Source organism: Larus michahellis, chromosome 5 (assembly GCF_964199755.1).
Source record: "Larus michahellis chromosome 5, bLarMic1.1, whole genome shotgun sequence".
Classification (NCBI taxonomy): domain Eukaryota; kingdom Metazoa; phylum Chordata; class Aves; order Charadriiformes; family Laridae; genus Larus; species Larus michahellis.
The window spans coordinates 10,328,377-10,349,653 of record NC_133900.1 but is presented as its reverse complement, the minus strand read 5'-3'; the positions used below and the strand labels follow the sequence as shown (position 1 = coordinate 10,349,653).

At 48.7% G+C, this 21,277-nt stretch overlaps 1 protein-coding gene across 9 annotated transcripts in view; it reads left to right on the top strand.

The window, feature by feature from the left end:
• Positions 1-21,277, top strand: part of SEPTIN11 (septin 11) — a 71,530-nt gene that overhangs the window by 867 nt on the left and 49,386 nt on the right. For 6 of the 9 annotated variants that reach the window (XR_012587193.1, XR_012587194.1, XM_074588678.1 and 3 more), the window contains exon 1: positions 371-487. The exons of 2 other annotated variants lie outside the window; for them this stretch is intronic. Coding sequence is in view for 5 of the 7 variants with exons in the window: in XM_074588678.1 (XP_074444779.1) it covers positions 461-487 (27 nt within the window). In the remaining 2 variants the exon portion in view is untranslated. Of the gene's footprint in view, positions 1-366; positions 488-21,277 lie in introns of those variants that run through there. One more of the 9 variants, XM_074588676.1, reaches the window with a different exon arrangement.

Below are 21,277 nucleotides of genomic sequence, written 5' to 3'. Positions count from 1 at the left end.
AGTGGGGGTAGGAGGACCTTGTCAAGTCGCTGGCTTGGCCTTCTCTTCGCAAGGGCCCCTGAAGCGGGGTCGGAGCAAACGACCCTTTTGGGTGAAGGGGACGGGTACGAGCGGCCGGGCTGGGGGGGAGCCGGGCTCCCCTTCCCCAGGCCAGTCGGGCTGGGTCGGAGCAGCGCGGCTCCTGCCGGGAGGGCCCTCCGAGAGAGGGATTAACCGCAATTACCGCTGGGGATTGACTGCAGCCCCCCGCCGCGGCTCCCACCCGCTTTCGGGGTTCCCCGAGCCGTCGCGGGGCTGCAGCCGGCCGGGGCGGCGCCGGGGGAGGGCCGGGGGGGTCCCGCCTCGCCGCCCGGCCCCTTTGCATTGCGCATGGGCCCTCCCCGCCGGGTGGCCATGTTGCAGCCCTAGCAGCCAGCGCAGAGGCGGCGGCGGGCCGGGGAGCGAAGCGAAGTGCACCGCGATGGCCGTGGCCGTGGGGAGACCGGCGGTGGGTGCGGCGGCGGCGGGAGGGAGGCGGTGGCGGGGACTGCGGTGCCGGAGGGCGGAGGGGCGCAATGCGGTGCCGGGGGTGGGGGAATCGCACGAGTACGGCGGCGTGCGGTGCCAGGGGGTCGTAGGGGTGCGGTGCCGGGGATGCCGGGCGGGGATTGTAGGGGCGCAACGCCCGGGGTGTAATGCGGAGGGTTGCGGGGGTGCGACGCCGGAGGGGACGGCGGGCTCGCCGGCGCGGCGTGCCGGGGCGCCGCCGCCTGTGCCCGTTCCCGGGGCGGCGAGGAGGGGGGGTGCGGGGGCCGCGCAAAACTTTTTCGCCCCGGTTTGGGGCCGCGGCTCTTTGTTGCAGCGGGGCCGGGCCCGACGGCGGGCAGCTCCTCCCGGAGCCCTTCGCTTTGAGCCGCGGGGAGACACCACCGGGGGTGGTCCCCGGGCTGCTCCCGCCGGGGCTGGGGCCGCGTTCCGTGACTCGCCGCTAAGTGTTTCTGCCGCGCGGATTCCCATGGATGGGGAAAACTGGGGAGTGGGGAGGGCTGTGGCTTGGACAGGGGAGGCGGGCGGGCAAGTGCCCGGCAGCCCCTGGGGAGCAGCTTTGGGCGCTCGGCTGCGGCGGGCGACAGTCGTGGAAACGCCGGGTGGAAAGTCTTCCGAGGGGCACGCGTGTTTCGCGTCTTCCAGCGTGACCGTTTTTTTTTTTTTTTTTTCCTGGGGATGTGGTGGCCGGGAGTTTTTCTACATCCACGTTGAGAAAGACAAAAGATTTCCCCTTTACAGAGAGAAAGGGGGGAAAAAAAAAAAAACCAAAACCAAACCCGCAAAAACTTAACAGATGCCGTTCCCGAGGTGAGGGGGGAGGGAAAAAAAGTCTCTCTTGCATCCAGTTTGCAGAAACGTGAATGAAACTCCACCATGACCAGACTGAATGCACTTTTGTGCGTGGTCGGCCGGGGGAGGGAAGAGAGACTTGACCGGCTTCCCGGCAACTTTTTCAGTGCTTGTGAGTAAAACAGATGTTGCCCGTGAGCGGGGGACTTGAATGTGGCTTCTTCTCGTAATAAGAAAATGGTCTGCATTCAAGATGTCACTGGCATGAGACAGTTTCTTCTAGCATTTATTATGCGCTTGTGGATCTGCGGGGGCTATATGGTTCCTCTGATGTGGCAAAGCAAATGTATGAAGAGGGAGTTAATGGTGTTACTGGAGGTGGGGAGGTTATGCTAATAAGCAAAATAAGAGCTGATGTTTGTTAACAGAATACCTATAAATTATACCAGCTGTTTGTAAAGCTTCTTCTGAAATGATTCCTTGATCTTAAGGTTTAAAGCATGCTTGGAAGTTTGTCTTTCAGTGTAAGAAGATGCATTGAAATCATTGCTTCAGCTGGTTTTTAGGGCAGGCTGAAGGGTATTGCCAAGCAGAGCCGTTTTGCTTTGTGTAGAGTAGCAGCCTCACAATGCGAATAGACTCGGGAAAGTGGCGTATTACAAGATGCGATTGCCGTTTGTTCTTGTGTATGTGTTTTGCTTTATTTTTCTGTCATTATATTAAACTCAGCCTCTCACATTTTTGGTTAATCCAAGTCCAGGAGCAATTTCAAAACAGCATCCAGGGAGGGTTTTGCACCAGTTAAACTAAATTCATATCTGTGTACCATTGAGCCCGGTCCAGTGTGACCGACTGCAGAATAAAGCATCCTTCGGTGTGAGAAGCATGTGTGTGTGGGAGAGGGAAGGATGAGGGTACTCAGCTTCCTCGTAAGCAGCTGGGGGGCAGACGGTTCGGCCTCCAGAATCGGTGCTTTTTGGAGAAGAGAGTTGTTTTATCTTGGGGTGATAAGAGAAGAAAGGACGGCGGCCTGGTATTTGGTAGATGTTGGGGGCGTTATGTCTCGTATACCTTCTTATCTAATCCTCTCTGCTGCCGCTTTGCATGCTGCTGTTGTGTTGCTGGGGGGTGGTAGGGAGTTTGAAGAGATAGTTAATTATACAGTAGAGCAAGGCAAGGCTGATGAACGTTTGCCTATTAAGCTTTTAATGTAATAATCAAATTTTATAAGGGCTCTGAGTGGCGTGTGTCTTGTTGGCGGGAGCATTGGGGTAGAATTAAGGGAAGGGGGAAAGAAAAGAAGAAACAAGTCAGTTTGACTTAAAACTATGATAACATTCCTGAGTCACACAACGTTTTACGTCCTGGCAGGATATGACATTATGTTAATTGTAAAAGCATGCATAAAAAATAACTTCAGCAAACTGCTCTGAAGTGTCTGTGTTTAATTGTAGCCGAACAGGGCGTGTTTTGGTGGGATGGGCGGCTTTCTTTTAAGGCCCTGGTCCCACAGATGCGAAGGCACATGTGTAATGCACGGCCTGTAATTTCATTTGACTTAATAGAGACTGATCTCGCTATGTAAATGTAAAGGCATGCATAAGCAAAGTTTTGGCAGGATCAGTGCTGGAAGCTGCCATGGGACCTCTCAGCTGATGAAAGCCACGCATATGCTTAAACATACATCGGGGTGGGAGGATGCATATGGTCATCTGGGCTCAGTGTGAGATAAGCCACTTGCAGTCTGGAAACTGTTGAGATGCGCTAGAGCGGGGATCCCCTTCCTCCTTCTGGGTTAATTCCCAGCATCTTGACCAGCGCTGGGTGGTTTCTCAGTAGTTCAGAGCATGGAAGAGGGCTCTGGCCTCCCTGCCTTTCCCTTTATTTGTTAATGTTAAATGTTTACAGAAGCATATATAGCTTGGTCTAGTTAAAGGAGCAACACTAACATTTACTTACATGTATATGCTAATGTATATTCCTGTCCAAGTCAAACAGAAATTGATGGAAAATGAAGCCGGAATACAAATTTTACATGGGAACTGTGGAAAACGTTATCTGAGATATTAATACAGCACAATGTATTCTTCCATCTGTTTTAAAAATACTTGATAATGAGAGACTGCCAGTTTCCATGGAGGGGAGGGAATGAGAGGCAGAACAAGAAGGTGGAGCAGGGCTAATGGAGCTGAAGGCTCTACAGGCTTTGTCTTTCTCTGAGCAGCAGATCTACCAACACCCACTGGGGTCAGCAAGAGCGGCGGCCAGCATCTTTGGAAAGCCACATCCGTGTGTGTTGGTGGGTGGAGCAGGGCCACCGTGACCACTGATTTTAGTCAATGAGATGAGTGCTGAGAAAGGGGATACACCCTTGTTTCTGTGAGTGATTCTGCGCTCTTGCTAGCTGAGCGTCTGGTTGTCTTCACTGACGGAGAAGCGAAGGTGAAGAGCTGAGACTGAGAGGTGGTGGGGTGAGGTGGGTCAGGGATGGATTCCAGGGTAGGGAGAGGATTGTCATGCTCCAGGCCCAGGCCAGCAGTGCCCCGGCCACTTCACAGCTTGTCGGTTTTGGAGCTGACTGCAAGGCTGAGCTGTCCCTGCTGTTGGGTATGCTCCAGGGAGCATTGCGGGGCTGTGGACTCTCCTCCCAGTGAACATGGCAGTCTTGTGGGCTTTGGTGGCATTGCTGGGGCTGCTAAGATGGCCAGGGCATGGATTTTGGCTTCCTTGCCTGCTTGCAGCTGCAAAGTGTGGCTTTTTGGGTCTGGCCCGGCTCAGCTGCCTGTGCCAGGGAAGCTGACCTGGGCGTTGCACACCAGGACTGTTTTAGTTGGTGAACTCTTCATTTCCTTTGTTCACCTCTGTGCCTTGTCTGCAGTAGGAAATTCTTTCAGACAATTCTTGTTGCTCCTGTTGATGTTAACAATGGTGGGAACCTGCCTGCTCCTTGCCTTGTTTTTCAGCACAGCCTCAGTTGTGGGGCAGGTCTTGCGTCCAGCCCGAAAGCTGGATGTAAAGCTCAGGGCCTCGAGCTTTTCCAGCATGAAGTGAGCTGACCTGGAGTGAGGATCTGATGGAGACACTTTGAAAATCCTTATTTTGTGTAGATGAGATCATGGGGAATCCATTTTAGTGTCGGAGTAGGGCCTCTGAAGTAGTGACGGGGATTAAGTAAGCAGCATGAATCTGGGAAGTAAAATATTTACTCGGAGCTGAGGTGTGTTTTATATGTCCTTCCTGCTCCTGCAGCCCCCAGGAGAGATGATGGCTTTACTGGCTTCCTGCCCACTGTGGAGAGATATGAGGTTTGTCGCTTCTTTTGTGCCCTTGGTATGCCTCTTCCTCTCGAGGTAATGCCCAGAGCATGGGCGTGCTGTTCAGTAGCTTGTGGCTTGCTTGGCAGGAGAGATGCCAAGGGGACGGGGTCTCCTGTCGGCTTGGAAAATGCCTTGTCCGAACTCTTTGGCTTGGTTTGGCTCTAGGCTTCAGTTCTATAAGCTACAGTGGCTCTTGTAGGAAAAAATACAGAACAGTTGGGTGCAACCAGGTGATTTAAAAAGAAACCAAAAAAAAAAAGCCCCACAATAGTACTTGAAGCTTTTTTTAGGTACGCTATCTAGCTGCCTTCGCTTCCAGCTCTGTGAACAGCTCTCCAGCCTACTGGAATAAGTGGTGCGTAATAATGGTTCAGACAAACACCGCGGTGCTGTCAGCAGTCAGCATTAACACTGGTGGAGGATGCTCCGGATCAGAGGCAGAAAACCAAGTTCAGGGTCTGGCTGTCTTAGCTAAGAGCGGTGGTAAAAAGAGATATATCCCAAATAGTCTTCTTTCTCCCTATATTCTGAGTGGTAGTTTGCGTGCCGCTGTGTGGTGGGTTCAGTGAGATGGGAGTAAGAGATGGTCTTTCTGGGCTGCTTCATTACATCTGGATGCCTTTCCCTTTCCATCCATGCCATGGTGCCTGGTTTGGAGGTATGTGGGTCAGGAGTTGCAGGAGTAGCCAGAGCTGTTATGCACAGCTCGGGCAGGTATGATTAATCTGGGTGTAGGCATTGCATGAGGTGGTGGAGAAAGAGCTGTGAGAAGGAGGAAAAGCTCCTTGTGGTTTTCCATTAGCAATACAGGGCCCTTCCGCAACCTTTCTCCCTGTGGCTGTACTCTCTGCTTGTCCAATATAAGTGGTACCCACTGCTGGCATGAAGCATGTAGTCCAAAGGCTGTTATTGCCATTTCACTAGTAAGACAATTATTTTGCTGAGTTTGGCAATTGATAAGTCTTTGTCTATCTTTGGAACTCCTGATTTAAAAATACAGACTGTACCTGTGCTTAGAGAAGTGGCTAAGTAGCCTTAGGATCTGAATTTGCAGTTGGAGCTTTTGAAGTTGCTGGAAATATGGAGGAGCTGGATCTTTCTCTTGCGGGCTTAGGCTTTTTGGTTTCTTTAGTAGCAACCCCCATAAGGTGATGGCAAAGAGCAGGCTACGGCTGGTTTTTGTTGGTTGGGTGTTTTGTTTTTTTTTTCCTTTGGATTTGTTTTGGACTTTGCAAAACATCTCAGTTTATAGCTTCTTTAGATCTTTCTATTATCTAATTGGATTTTCTGTTACTGTTTCTGCATCGCAGATTTATTTTCAGGTGGGATTTACCTGCTGGAAATATGTTATTTAAGTACTGTGATTGGGGGTTATTTCTTTACCAGATCTGGTGAAGAATACTTGGCACAAGCTAACACAAAAAGGCTTGTTTTAGAAACGCTTTGGTTTTGCCACAGATGTTGCCCGCTTTGCCAGCGGCTCCTGGGAACTGATTCCTGTGCGCAGTGGTAGAAATCTGCTTGCATCTTCTGTATTTAATTCAGAAATTACGTTAATGTCTCTCATGTGATGGGAGTGAAAGGGGAGAAATAGCATTTTGAATCCTGAGGGGGATCTTTGTAAACGTTTTGCAGGCCTGTTTGGGGCTGTCTGTGGATCTGAAGGTGTTCTGCAAAGTCTGTGGGTGTTTCTCTGGGGGGGTAAGTGGGTGCGATGTAGAGCACGATGTCCTGTGTAAGCAAGAGACTTGACAGAATCTATTTGCCAGATGTGTGTTGAATGCACCAAGCGTGCTAAATGCTTTACTTAAATACGTTACTGTGGCTTGAATTAAGTTTATGAGTCTGGTGGTGACAGCCTCTGTTTTTGTCTGTAAACAAAATTAAGGTGGGAGATGAGTAAGTTTGTTAGGCGGCTTGCTTGGCTCGCTCGGTGACAGCGTGAGCTTGTATTTCCCTCTTCCACAGGGCAGCACGGCGACCGATTCCCAGTGAAGCACGAGAGCGCGAACTGCCATAGAGCTCGAATTGCAAGTCTGCTTTTATTCTTTCCGATAGAGGTTCCCGCTTGTAGCCACTGCCAAATCTTTGCATTTCGGAGCACACAAATCATCTCCTTTCAGGCCCTGTGAAAACCCCTCTCCTCCAATCTGAGTCAGCCTAGGAGCTTTTGGCAGCTTTCAGATGAATGAAGAATAGGAGGGTGATGGTCCTGGCTATATTTTTCCAGGACAGAATTTGGCAGGCAACAGCCTAGCTTGGAAATAAGAAATTTGCAACCTGGAAAGGTGAAGGTTTCTGGTTATCATTGACACGCGTTCTTGGCATGGCTCTGCAATAACGTGGATTACCCCGCATCCTCCAGATGTGTGTAGGAAATGTACAGGGGTGCCAATAAAGAGGTTGTGCATAAATGTAGTTGGATTTTCCTTTTCTTGCTTCTTCGTGAGATTAAAGATTTCTCTTTGACTCCTTTTGTTTTAACAGGTAGAATTAAATTTCTTGGGTGTCTGCAGAACGAACTTAGAAACAGCATGGCTTGTGATATTTCAATAGTCTTTATTTTTGTTTTGATGCTTTTTTTTTATTTGACATGTCAAGACTGATATCTTCAGAAATTGCCAAATTAAATAACTGGCAACGGTTCTCATTTATTCTCAGCTTTTACAGCTAAAAGATTAGGTCGTCATACTGTGAGCAGGTATATTGCTAGCTATAAACGCTAGCGGCGATTATAAGGCTTAACGCAGCCGTCTGGGACTGAACATACGCACAGTCCTCAAATCTTCATGTCAAGACCCCGAGAGGAGCAGGGATTTTGCTAGATCGTCTGGTGACTCGCTCTGGTGGTAAATCACACCACTTCACCACCACATCCGTTGGCTGCTGCTTTTTCCTCCCCCAAATCTGTTTCGTGTCCAGGTTGAGCTATGGCAGGTCTCATTGTGCTCTTTCTTTCCTGGTCAGTCACAGAGTTCTGCGCTCTGAATTTTTTTTGCCTGTGTGTAAGTGCAAGGTCAGCAAATTGTATCTGTAAAGCTTTCCCTAGTTGTGCCCAGGTAACTCAACTTGCTGCTGGTGTAGTTTTTAACAGGGGAAACAATGAATCGATGATTATGCCTTCGTTAGCTTCTAGAATTAGAAGATTAGGTTTTTAGTCACACATGAAAAAGGTTTTGTTTTTTTCCTGTATATTGTATATAATTTCCAAGCCAAGGAAAATCCTTAATGCTTTTAAATGAATTCTTTCCTGCCACAAAGCGTCTTTTATCAGAGAAAATGCCAACGTGGTCCAATTCTGTTTGATCTGTCTCATTAATATTGAATACATGACACTCTAATATGGCAGGCGAAGCAAAGCAGGGAATTTCAGCTAATATCTGACAAAGGCAAGCTGAGATTAAATGACATCCGAGTGCGATCTGCTATATATAAAGTAATTGGCATTTTCTAGGAGCATTTGACCTAATTTATACTTTTTTTTTCTTTCCTCCCCCTGCCCCCTCAAATCTGTGTTCAGAGGTTCGTTAGTCATCAGGATTTCTGAGTCTTCAGGCTGCTTTTGAGAAGGCGCTTGGTGCCAGCCGGTCGTCTGAGCGCCTGTAGGGGTGAGAGGTGCGAAGAGGTTTTTTGGGGAGCCAGTTGTCGGGGGCCTGAGGGTGCTCCCCTGGTCGGTATCAAGGCAGGTGTGCAAGGGGTTCCTGTAGGGACTGGGCACGAGGAAAGTCAGAATGTGCTGTCTCTGCACCTGGAAGATGCTGTTTCACTCTGCCGAACCCATTTTGGAAGTCATGAACTGAGTCCTTGGCCAGAGTCTGAGGGCAGCTCTCCTTCCCGGCTTTGAGTGAGCTCTTGCAGAGCGCTCCTGGCTTTCTCGTAGGCCTGATAGATGTACAGGTCTTGGGGGGTGGGGGTGGGGTGGGTGTTTTGGTGACTGCAGCACAAGCCCTTGGTGTCCAGTGGAGGTAGAAAGTGGCACCAGATCTGGGAGCCGCTTCGCACGGGGGGAAGCATGCCTGTAAAGTCTCTGCTTTGGCCCTGGGCCAGCTCTTCAGGGAAGCAGCGGTAAACCCTTCCTGCTGCTCTGGACTACAAAGAAATTGGGCTGAAAGTTGAAACTAAACAACTTCTCGAAGAAGCGCCTTACCTTCTGGGATGCAGGGTTGACGGTCACTGAAAAGACTTAGTTTGGTTTCTGATATACAATTGTCAAATAGTAGTGGTGTCAGGGCACCTTGGGTTTTGTCTTTCCAGGTAGCTGAATATTCATCCTGCTGAAAAGCACTTCTGCTGTTCAGCATTTGGAGTTATGTAATTATTCATTATTAGATCGTTAATTGTAAGAGCCATGTGGGATTAGGGTTTATGTGGTTGGCATGCTGCAAGTGTTTCAGCTCCTGATCTGCTGGGTGGTCTTGGGCAAATACCGTCATTTTTGTATGCCTTTGTTTTCTCCATCTGTAAAGCAGATAATAATTCCCTTGTTTTGTAAGGTGCAAGGCTGTGATTGATGAATTAATAGCATGGCCATAGTCACCTTTACAAACCTAGTCCTATTGCACCAAATCTAGTGAGATCTTGTGGCACAGAAGCGTTACCAGACTAGTGCTTTTAATTAAAAACACTTTCAAGAAAATAAGTATTTAAATAGGGTAATATGCAAGTTATGTTTTCAAGGAGACTTAACAAGTAATTTCAAGAAGGAGGAAGGGTTTAAAAATGAGCAGTGTGAATAACTCCATTGACCTTGTTTCTCTGGGTTTACATAAATGCAATTGAGGGCAATTTTCATATAGAGCATTCCTAAGACATGGCTAACTTCTCTGTTGTAGGCCAGAATCACTTAAACATCAAAGCCAGAGGTGTTTTGGTTTTGTTGTTTAAACAAAAACATTATTTGAAATTGCAGTCTGGCGTGTGACTGCTGTCTGTTACTGAACACAGCCACGTTCCCCCGGGTTTGGCCTCGCCAGGAATGGAGCTCAGAAAAGCAGTTTTTCCATGGGATGTGCATTACTTGGTTTTGATATAACCTAAGGAAAGCAATATTGTTTTTTATAGCCTAACCAAGCAACCTGTTGATTTCTTCCAGTGGGATGAGCCGGAAAGCTAGAAGCATAAATCTCGTCAGGCTAGCTGTGATGCAGCTTATGTGCAATGAAGAGAAGTATAAGGTTCACACAGGCTAAAAAATGGTCGATGTTTCTGGTGTGAAATAGGTGGTTGGTCTCTCTGTAAAATGTGTGGTAGGAAGTCCCAAGAGAAGTACGTGCAGATGCTGTCCCCATCCACTAATTGTGGTAAATGGGTCTCTTTCTGGACTGTGTACGCTGAAATACCTTGGCAATTGAAAGCTGCTCAGGGAAGAGGACCTCGTATTTCTGGTCTGATCCAGTGCCTTGCAGTGGAGGGTCATGGTCCAGCATCTTGGGTCCAGTGGCGCTGAATGGTAGGAGGGGAAGATGGCGATGGCTGGGTGGGTGCCATCCTCCTGGCTACTCTACAAGTAGGAGAGCTGTGCAAGTCTGCTTTTGAGGTTTACGCTCCAGTTTGCACCCTTGGGGGCTACTGAGTGGCCTGAGGAGATGTGAGTAAAAAAACGTCGTGCGCTTGGGAAAGGGCTGGTCTCCTGGGGCCAACACACGCTGGCTGGCCTCAGGACCCGGCTTTTGCGCTGTGTTACCGCTGTGGCGTGCACAGAGTACGAGCCTTAATGTTGCATGTACAAACCCTGCTCTTTCTCCTGGACGGCTGTGAGAGGAAGGGAGGAAGAGCTGGGGATTAGCCTTCCTCTTTGAAGGCTTACTGAGTTCCCAGAGCGCACCCCAGCTGCTCTGGGGTATAAGCAACCCATGCAGTGCTGCTTGCGGCTGCTTGCGTTACCTACCGCTTAGAGCAACGCGGTGTTGGAGACTGCTGCATCTCCAGGCTTGGCAGTGTTAATAAGGAATGTGCAGCAGCAGATCGCTTGCTGTGGTATCTCGTTAAATAACTCGAGCCGAGGGCAAAAACATGCACCGCACATGGGAATTGTGCCCCAGTTTTGGGATAGGCAGGTCTGCAGCACTTGGAGTTGTAGAGCATGTCAGAGCAGGAAGCTCCTTCGTGTGAACTAATCTCGCGTAGTCCTCTGCAGGAAACGCTTGCTCGGAGCAGGCTGAATTTGCCTTTGGGTATGTTTGTCTTCCCAAATCCTTAGGTTTGGCTCTATAAAGTTGTGACGGGACTTACCTGCTCTGTCAGGTCTTTAAAGCCTTGCTGCCGTGGAGAGATGGAGCGCGGTGCGGTGGAGCCTGCTCGCTCGGCAGCACCTCTGCTCATCTGTCACAGTCTTTCTTGCTCCGCGGTCGACTCGTGCCCGGCTGTTAAGTGGTGTGTGCTGGCACAGTTAGTTGGCCAAGCTAAACACTTCAGTCAGTGCCTTGCTTACAGAGGGATACCTGACATGCCCTGCTGCCTATCCTGGTCCTTCCAGGAAAAAAATAAGGAATTGAGATTGAGCATGGAAAATGGGCTCTAATACGGGCAGCCTGTGGACCCTCTCTGTCCTCGCGCTCTGCCTCTGCAGATCTTGCTGTGGGAGAGCAGCCTGTCGTGATCTGCCTCTGCGCTCTTTTGCGAAGGCGGTGGGATGAGACGTGGCCAGCAGACCTGAGTACTAGGTCACGCATCTTTGGAGTGACGCTTCTTAGGGGAAAAAGAGGATGAAAAAAAAAATCTGTGTAATGTGAGTATACAAAGCTGTGGCATAAATTAACTTCAGGAGATGCAAGCTAACGGCAAATCCTTTTGCTTGTTATTGTTATTTGGAGAAACAGCCTTGCAAAATGTTCCATTCTTCCCTTCCAAAAGTTGTCCTTGAGCTATGTATTTCAACAAAGCAGAGTGCGATACGTATTGTTTGTACTCATAAAGTTGCAAGACTTTGAATTCTACCAGGTATGTGTTTAGCTTGACTGTCTGGGAGAAGCCTGAGCAGCTGGGCTGTTGAGGTGGGTAGTACGCTGGAGAACTTGTTCTGTTCGCTTTTGGGGTGTATCAGGGAATAACATTGGAAGTGTGGGTTTAATCTAACGCTGGTCTGTTACGAGCAGCGGTGTGGATTGCTACAGCACAAGTCTTGACAGGAGGGCAGGAATTAAAAATAAGCCTGGATCTGACTGCTTTTGCTTTCCCTTAAAGCGCAAACATGACTAGTGTGGACAGTCAAAGCAGAACGTGGCGGCCAACAGTAATTCATCTGTGGGGGGTGGATGCCGGCTCTAGTTTAACCTTTCAGCAGACCTCTATCGACAGCTAATGGATGTTGCAGCAGCCCGTGTGTGGAATAATTTATGAATTCAAAAGAACACAATTCCAGCGAGCACGTGGGTGAATGCCAGCGGTTTTGCAGATCTCTGCCAATGGTCTCGTGAGCAGCGGCCTGCTGCAGGAAAGATAACACTGGATTAGCCCAGGGTGATGTTCAGGAGTGTCACGCTTAGTTCCTAAAGACAGCCCTTCTGCAGGGCAGCACTGGGCTCTAGGCAGGATATTCTGAACCAAGCAGAAACGTATTAAATATGAGGGTTTTCACGCATCAAACAAGAAGTGGGAAGCAATGCAGGGAGGTTTTGGGGGTTTTTTTGTTTTGTTTTGTTTTTTAGCTACCAGCTTTTCCCAAGCAGCCTTTGCAATATCCCTGTCATTTGGGAAGACGGTCCCCATGTTTCAAGTACTCGGACTGTTTGGGCAAATGCCGGGTGGCTTGGTCTCACAGCTCCAAGGCAGCTCGGTACCATTACAGACGTATTGTCTGGCTCAGGAGCTTGGTGTTGGTGCCTCTTCTGCAGGTGAAGAAATGGAAGCCTTGCCTCGGCACCAAACTCGAGAGCCAGATGTGAACTCAGCAGCACTCCCCTGCCTGTTTCCAGCTTTTCAGCCTCCTGCTTTTAATTAAACTGTCGCAACACTGCAGAGGGAGGAGGACCGAGATACCAGAAGCCGAAGGTCTAGCTCCCGAAGGCATTTGGGAGCTTTGGTATGAGGATGGGAAGCCTTTGACAGCGTGTAGGGCAGGGTCAGTGCCTGCCTCCCCCTAATTGTGGTTTGTTTGCTGTCTGCTCATCCAGCCACTCTGTGGCAGGGCTGAAAACACCATTGAAGTCTGGTATTTTCCCCTCATGTTGGTCTTAATTACCAAGTGTATCCTCACACCTGAAGAGCACCACAGATGATAGCTACCTCTCTGAGCCCTCAGAGCATCTCGCTCTCTTGCTTTGCAAAAGTTAATGTGTGCCATTTAGCTGTGAGGATCGCCATTGCTTTGAGAATGATTGCAGAAGGCTACAAGGAGACTTGCTGTAGTTATCTGTGATATCTGGTGCGTCTTTGCACCTTTTGCCTCCAGATGTCACGTGATAGAGCAGTGCTTGCATGTGAGAAGCTGGAGTGGTTGCCTTCTGCAGGGGTATTTTGGTGGTGTTAGAGCCCAGGAACATTTTGGGGCTCACCGCCTGAGGAGGCATGGCCTTCAGACAGGAGGGTGAAACTCCTGTGTCAGGTTTGTTCACGGAGGTTGGGCTGTTGCGTCGGATATGGGAACCTGCCAAGCAGAAACTCCTCAAAGACCCAGAGGGTCTGGCAGGGTCTTACTCCCTATTTGTAACTCAGACTGTAGTTGTCACCTGTAGGGAAAAGGCCAGCACGGTGCGCTGCCCACCTTACACTGGGGCTGCTGGAGCTCTGCGGAGGCCGTGCTGGTGGTGCGAGCCCGCTGCGGAAGCTGTGGGGACCTCTGCGTTGCTCGTGTCGGGGGGGGTCAGTGACCAGCTCAAGTGCAAGTTCACTGTTCTCTGTTTAAAAACCCCATGTTCCCATAAAGCGTGTAATCTTTTTAACTAAGTGTTGGCTCTAAGGCACAGGGTCTTCTCTTTTCTTTTTTTTTTTTTTTTTTTTTTTGAAAAAGACTGATAATCAAACCATGTTTTTACTGCAGGCCTTTTCCTGGCAGAGCCATGGTGCCGGGAAGCATGATGAAGTGTTTATGGCCAGCGGAGCATTGCCAGCAAATGTCCCGTTTCATAGGGAGAAAAATGACATTTTTCTTTTGTGTAGTTTTGGCAAAATAAGCTTGGTCCACAGTTGGCGTGCTCAGCGAGGAGCGCCGCTCCTCCCGGCTGCAGGATACCCGGGGGCTGCGCAGCCCTGACTGCGCTGGCAGCTCCTGCTTTCAGAAGCCTCAGATAACTCGTTTGCCGCACTCGGGGACTTTATTCCTTTGCCTGCCATGAAAACATCTCCCCTCCTTCCCAGGCCGAGTCTTGCTTCTGGTAGGTGTGTAAGTGACTGCTGTCTGTCTGTCTTGTTACAGATGTTGGTGTTTCTAGTGCATGGGCTGAAATGCAACGTAATCCCCAAATGTTCTGGAGCTGCCAGGGACTGTGTTGGGTCAGAGAGCTTTTGGAAGAAATAGCTATAGGAAGGCTGTTTCTGGAACTGTTATGGGAGGACCAAACACAAAGCCCCCTTACTGACGGTAATAGGGGTGTGCAAAAATATCCAGTGACTAGAAAGTAAGTTTCCTTCATCTTAGAGATGCAAGTCTCCATACTTAGATCAGGTCAAAAGGTATAAAGCTGGGTGTTATGTTTTTGTAACAGATTCTACGGGGGCTTCCATCAGATGTCCAGAGCTCAGAGTTACCAAATGAGAACTGTGCCTGCTAATTTATATTGTTCCTGAGTGCTGGACAAAGGCCATTGGGCCCCTTTCTCTTAAGCACCTGGACAACGGCAAATCACTGATATAGCCCATAGGATCACAGGTTTTGATGAGGAACCTGCTGCCAAGTTAGGGACCCACATTGTTTTCGGAGTCATGGGAAACCATGCAGAACATAGCTGTGTCTGTTAGACGGTTATTCATCATTAAGTGAATTAATTTGATTAAGTGTATATAATGGTGTTAATACATGGCTGCTTGCTTCTGCCCCTGAGTATATAAATCAGTTTGCTCTTCTGTGCCGTGAAGTACGTGACTGCAACATCTTTCATCAGCTTACTGCATGGGTGATGCTGGATATGTTCTTGGAGTGGGCAGCAGGGGCCCGTTCCCCTTGCTGACATGGGGGGGAAATTCAAGAATAAGCCCACAGAAGACAGAGCCGTTTCCTTTCCTGCCAGCGTACCCTGGGACTCTTTTCTGAGAAAAGACTTGCTGACCCTGGGACTTCTAATACTGGAAAACCTTTGTGTGTTTTGTCAGGTTAGTGTGCAATATGCTTCCTGAGACTTCAGGGGATTTTTTGCCTTTTTTGTTTGCTTGGGCCTTTTGTTTTCCTGATGGAGCCAACTTTGTATGGCTGGAGGAGTAGGCACTCTAAAGTTGATAGTAGGTTTTTGGATCGAGGTCTCAGAATTATTTCTAGGTAAGAAGAGGATTTTATGGTTACAGGATGCATTTAATTAGTGTCTGGCATTTAGCCACCAAGGTGAGTTTGTTTATAGAAATGCTGTTAGTATTTTCCTTTAGAAGTTTTTTTTTTTATGTGTAATTGTTTAAAATAACACTTTGTGTTAATAAAACTTGGCAACAGTAAAAAAAACCAAACAAACTTTTTTCTCGCTTATTTCATTATGTTGTGCATTTATACACTGTTCCCATTGGGCTTCTTTGTTTTGGGGTATATATGTTTCTTTTTCTAGAGCAAACATTAAAATTTTTGGCCAAGAAAAGCTAAGCTTATGAAAACATACCAGTTGGCTGAAGGTTCGGGGGCTGGTAGCATCTGAACCTACTTGCATGAAGGGGAAGTGTGCGACCCTGACGTTTTATTTACTTATTTTTCACTGTGTGTTCGACAGTCTTGAAGAGATTTTCCCCTTCCCAGCTCCAGGAATTTCATGTGTCGCTTCGTCTTTTTATGACTGCTGATGCATAACTGGTGTTTGCGGGAAGTTGAACGTGGGATTAAGTCTCATCTCTTAAAGAATGAGCTTCCTCGCCCGACATCTAGATGTGCTTCTTGGAAACTTGCTGAGGGTATTCCCTAACAGTGCTGAGCTTGAGATATGTGCGAGCAGATTGCAGGGTGTAAAATATGAAACTGCCTGGAGCAAACGCAGCCTCTAATGATGGCTGGTGTCTACCAGGTCTGGTGTAGCAATGCCATGGTGCTGAGCTTTGCGCCTGGAGCACCGGAGCCTCCTGGGCGCTCTGTGGGGACAGGGAGTTACGTTTGGCCTCAAGCAAGCAGCTGCTTGGTCCGTGGGAAGGTTTGCTCTCTCCCTGCTTCTGGCAGCCCCCTCTGAATCCTTTAGCAGACAGTAATCAGTGTCCTTGCACTTAACTTTGTGAACAGACTCCGAACTGGTGGTAGTCTGACCCCAGAGAGTGGGATGGAAAGGCAAGGATGTGAAGTGTGACTTGACAGTTATCGCTTGAACCTCCAAAGCCCTTGCTGTTAACAGGGGAACTTGCAGCCTCTCCGTTAGGGATTGAATTTTGGGAGAGAAGAAACTCCAACCCTGAAGGTATCTCCTTGCATGCAAACATGGAATTTGGTCTGGAGTGCAGAAGCACCTTTATTAGGAGAGTAGTCAGTTACTGAAATGGCACCCGTGCCAGCCTTGTCCCCCTCGCACACCCGGCCTGGTAGCACTGAGGTGGCTGTTTCCAGAGGATGGGGAAGGAGGAAAAGGGTAACCGTACAGGTTTGTGCTTTAATACGACAGATTCATGAAGGGGGGGTCATGGGCAAGTTTTTTCCACATGTAGCAACTTATGCCAGTTCTGCATCTGGCTTTATTTGCATTATTAGGATTAAACTAATAAATCTGCTTGAAATCCTCGATGATGGGAAATTGCCGTTTGCCGGAGCTGTGTCGTGGAGGAAAGGCTTTCTCCAGGCTTGGTGTCTGCTCTGCATGACAGATTATAAAGCTTGTACCACACACTCACGCTCTGTCGTTCTTTTCCTAGTGGGTTATTACCAGTGACTTAGCGTTTTATATTAAGCCTGACGTTTGCCTTTATTACAGGCTCTAGAGCTTTCTGTAACACGGTGCCTGGTATAAAATGGGTTGGGGACTTTGCATAGGTTTCAGTGAGAAGTTCTGTTGGCTTGCATTTGTGTACAGGCAAGTCGATTTCCAGGGGGACTGGGGAAGTGCTAGTCTCAAAGCTGCCCTTGAACCGCGCATGGTATGTGATTCCTTGGCTCTTGCCGGTGCTTGGGAGCACGGCTGGGTGAACACCCCTCCACACGCATGCTGAGTTGTGTCTTGCCCGCAGAGGCAGTGTGCTTTGTCTTGTCTCCAAGCGCTGCACGGTCGGTGGGCAAGGGACTGAGTGCTGTTGCAGTAGAGAGCAATGGTTTCCTAATTAAGTACCACCACTGAAAAACACTACTCGTCTATCTTTTGGAGATGTGCTGTTACATGGCTTTTTTTTTTTTTTAAGCGGTGGCTGGCAGGCAGTTTTCAGATGTCTGAAACTGTGCATGTGTTTGCTTGGAGACCACACAAACATAGTGGACACTGAAGTGGGGGACACATGGTGGGTTCTGTTTTGGGCCTGGCTGCTTAGAAATTGTCAGCATCTTGGTGGAAATCCTGATAGCAAGTACGAGCCCCTGGCAAAGAAGGAGAGAAGACAGAGGCAGGGAAGAAGGGTAAAAGTGATCTCTGAGCTTTAGCTGAGGCCACAGCGAGTATTGGTTCACGATACCAAACCTCTTAGTCATTGCCAGGTCTCCTTATAGCACTCAGGTCAGGTGGGTGTGTAGCCACAGCAGTTTCAAAATGACAGGTTTGTCTGTGCTCATGCATTTTGCTGAGAAGTTAAGGCCTGGATTTCCCCCAGCTTGTTATTTCAGCAGCCTCGGTAGCTGTTCCTGCCTGATAACAGGTAAAGGCTCAAGAAAGTAAAGGCAAATTGTGTGGCTGTTTCTTATTCTGCATGCTGTGGAGTTGTCTGCTTTTCCCAGGTCTGTTATCCTTTGTAGCTTTCCCCTTGTAGACACCTCTCACACAGACAAAGTTGCTGCTTTTACTCAAGGTGACAAAATTGTAGCCTTCAGAAATTGAGTTCTGCGGCTGGCTTAAAACATGTCATTTCTTGCTAAGGAGCACCTTGCTGGGAAGTAAGCTGCATTAAGGAAATCATCGCAGCTTGCGTAAAGAGTAAGGAAAGCTGAGGCGACTACAGGAACTGCGGTTCCTGGTGTGATCTGAGCTTGCTCTGGTGGGAAAGCTTGCCCAGCCTTTCAGAGGCTGAGAGCTGCAAGCTAAAATGCAGCTAGGAGCCAGGTGAGTGCTGTGCGTGCTCCTGAAGGGGGCACCCGGGGGGGCTCAGAGGCTCTGCCAGGAGCAGGGGCACGAAGCAGGAACTGGGGGCCGATGCTGACCCTGCCTTTCCTGGTGTGTGTCTTAGCAAGCACATGAACCTACCCTTTGTGCCGACACGGACACGCTGCCTCTTGCCAGCATCCAGCCCTGGGGTGGAAGCTGTGCTCAAAACAGCTTGGGAGCCCGGTGCTTCCGAAAAGCTGTGGTGTGGCCTCATTGCCTTTAGAATATATTCCCAATTGCACCAATGAAACGATTTGTTTTATTCCCCAGGAATTCCTGCCTCGGTAATAGAGGCGCTGGGAAAATAGGTCCCTGCAAAAGAAACCTGTTGGACGAGCCTAAGGTTAGGTGTCATTGCTTGTAATTGGGGGAAGGATCCCTCCCTGCTGTGCCAAGTTCCCAGGCTCGTCTCCTGCAGGAAAACCCCACTCGTGTTTTAGGGTGATGGTGTCTGCCGGGGCCACCTTTGGAGGCGAGAGCACTTGGAGGGTCACGAGGAGGGAGGAAGCAGTACTACTGTCTGTCTGCTTTCTGAATGGTGTAAAGATATTTCTACGAAAAAGCCTCCGCTTTTCTAGTGCCTTCACAGGGATACAGCCTCGCTAGCAACCCGCTCCTTTTTATCCCTGTCTGTGGATGACTGGCAGCCAGTGGGGCATGAGGCGAGAACAGTCGGGGCTGCAGGAGTCTCTTGCCGATGCTGGTCGGTGACACAATGAAGGTCCCCTTGAGTTACTGTTCTGTGGCACGGCGCAGGGCAGGGAGGCAGCGCGGGGTTTCTCTGCCTTGGCTGTAGCGTCTGCAAAGCCTCATTCCGGCTGACTTGTTCCAGATGGTAGGTAGCCGGCTTAATTCGGGCTGTCTTCACTTGCTTGCTGACACAGGCTCCTTCTGAGTTAATTAGCAGATGAATTTGATGGTACCCATGCTTTGCTGTCTGCAGTCGCAGAGGTCTGATGCACGGGGAGAAAAAGTAGTGTTTTCTCTACTTTGCTGGCTGGGGCTGCCCAGGCTGACTCCAGTGGGAGATGGGATTTCGAGTCTTTTGCTTCCCGCGGGGAGATACCAGCTTAGTCGAACATCTCTGTGACTTTGTAGCTAGCTCCTCTGGCCCAGGCAAAAAAGAGTCGCAGGAGTTGGATTTCCTTCCTGGTCTGTTTGCAGTGGGGGCTGAGGACGTGTTTTGAAGAAGACAGAAGCGTTCAGCTTCCAAAGGGAGTTTGGCTGTGCTGTGTAGGAGGCCTTGGTGGCCTATGCTGTGGTGGGGATGTTGTATCACTTACAGGTAGTCACGAGCAGCTAGAGCGCAAGGAAAGCCCTTTGCCTTTTCGGTGTGTGGGTAGGAATAGTTCAACATAAACTCCGGTGCAGAAAATTGATACAGGGCAGAGTGGGACTCTTCATGTTTATCGGAGTTGGCTTAGATCTTTGGAATAAAAGGCTTAATCTCTGCCACAACCCAAAAACTGGAGCTCATCCTTGGATTCCTTGTGACTAGAGAGTTAATCCTTTCTTTTGGTACTGTAAATGTTTATTTAGCTGTCTGTCTTATGCATTTATGGAGTTCAAACGTTTTTGAGTGTATGTTGGGCAATTGCCGGTGTCCTGTCGGGGGATTCTTTATGACTTGGAGCATCACCAGGATTGTAGTGGTCATCAGATGCCTTTGTGATCCTGCCCCTTTGCAAGTGATGGATGTGGAGGGGACTGTGGGAACATTCCTGTCTGTGGCCTGCATGCAAGAAAAATGTTTTGTCTTGCACTGCCAGAAATGTGAAGTCTTTGTAGCAGTCTATCAGTGCGGCAAAACACAAGGGGGATAAAAAGGCTGGTGTAGAGTGGCCTTCTAGTCCCATCTCTTCCTAACGATACCGGTGTTATGACTGTGCCGCGGACCTAGATCTGACGTGCTTCCCTCTGGAAGAATTCTGGCCAATTAACATTTTTGGAAAGACAAAACACAGTCTTTCAAGGCAACCACAAAAATTTGGAATTAATGAAGTGGAGGGAAGGAAGTACTTCAGCTAAAATGAGGAATTGCTCCTTGAAGCTATGTCCTATTTATGAAAATTTTTGTATAGGCTTTCCCTGTTAAAGGCAGGAAAACGAGGACTTGCTGAAGGCAAGTGGGAAATGTTGCGCTGTTGAGTCAGTTGAGAGATTGAAGTCTATGGACTAATCTTTCAGAACTGTCAGCTAAATAATTCAATAAACCTTGACCTTTTCCTCTGCACGCAGATTCTGTTCAACTTAATTCCACTTTAGCTCCTGCTGAAGACAGAAAACTGCATGCTAAGGCAAACAACATTATTTGTAATCCTCTATATTCTTTGATTGCTGACCTTTTCTTATTAATGATGAATGACTTCTGTGGCGCCCTAGAAGAGCTTCAGGTCCGGTAAGGGGCTCTGCACATTCCCTTTTCTTTTTCTAAGCAGATGTGAGCGCTATGACTTAACACTTGGAAAATTAGACCATACCATGAACACAGTGGTGTCGGGTTTTCCTGCACTGTTGTTATTGTGTGCGTTACTTTGTTAGAACTGCGCTCAAATGCGCGCATTACTAATGAGAGTGAAAACATTAGACCCGTCCAAATCTGAAGTGTTTTCTCTGGCCTTTTATTTAATATCCTTAGTGTCATATACACTTGTGCATGTTGCGTATGAATCTAAGAAGAGCTGTTCTGAGCCAGCTCTTTCACTCCAGTTGATACTGGATCAACGCTTCCTTGGTGTTGCTGGACCGGTCAAGTTTCCCTGAGGAATTCCATTGTGTATCTTGCACTTGTTCGGACACTAAAAGTCCTCGTAGGGGATGTCCCTAGGAGTACATTTGTCCGCTTCATTTACGTCCTCTGGTAACACCAACCCCAAGATGAGTTGCCAGTGCACTGACCGTGTGAAGTCGCATAGCTGAATGATGATTTATTTTTTAAGTCGAGACCTGGTCATCCTCGCTGCTGTGGTACCTGGGTATTGAAGAAACCGTGTATGTATATCAGCATTGTTTTAGGATTTTGATAGAAGGACAGTTACTGTGATAAATCTGAACTCTTTAGCCCAGACTCAAGAGAACTAGTAAATAAATGATCTGAAGCTATATGCCTTTATATACACAGCTCTGTGTGCCCTACTTGGAAACGAGGTCTGTGCAAACGAGTGTAGCGCGTCCGTGTCCAGGGCAGCACCATGCCATGGTGTCCCCCACCTACCTCTGAGCAAGGCAGCAGAGCACACTATTAATGCAGAGCCTGCTAGCAGGTCTCAGGGCTAATTAATTATCCAGAGCACGATATGGGGCACCTTTCAG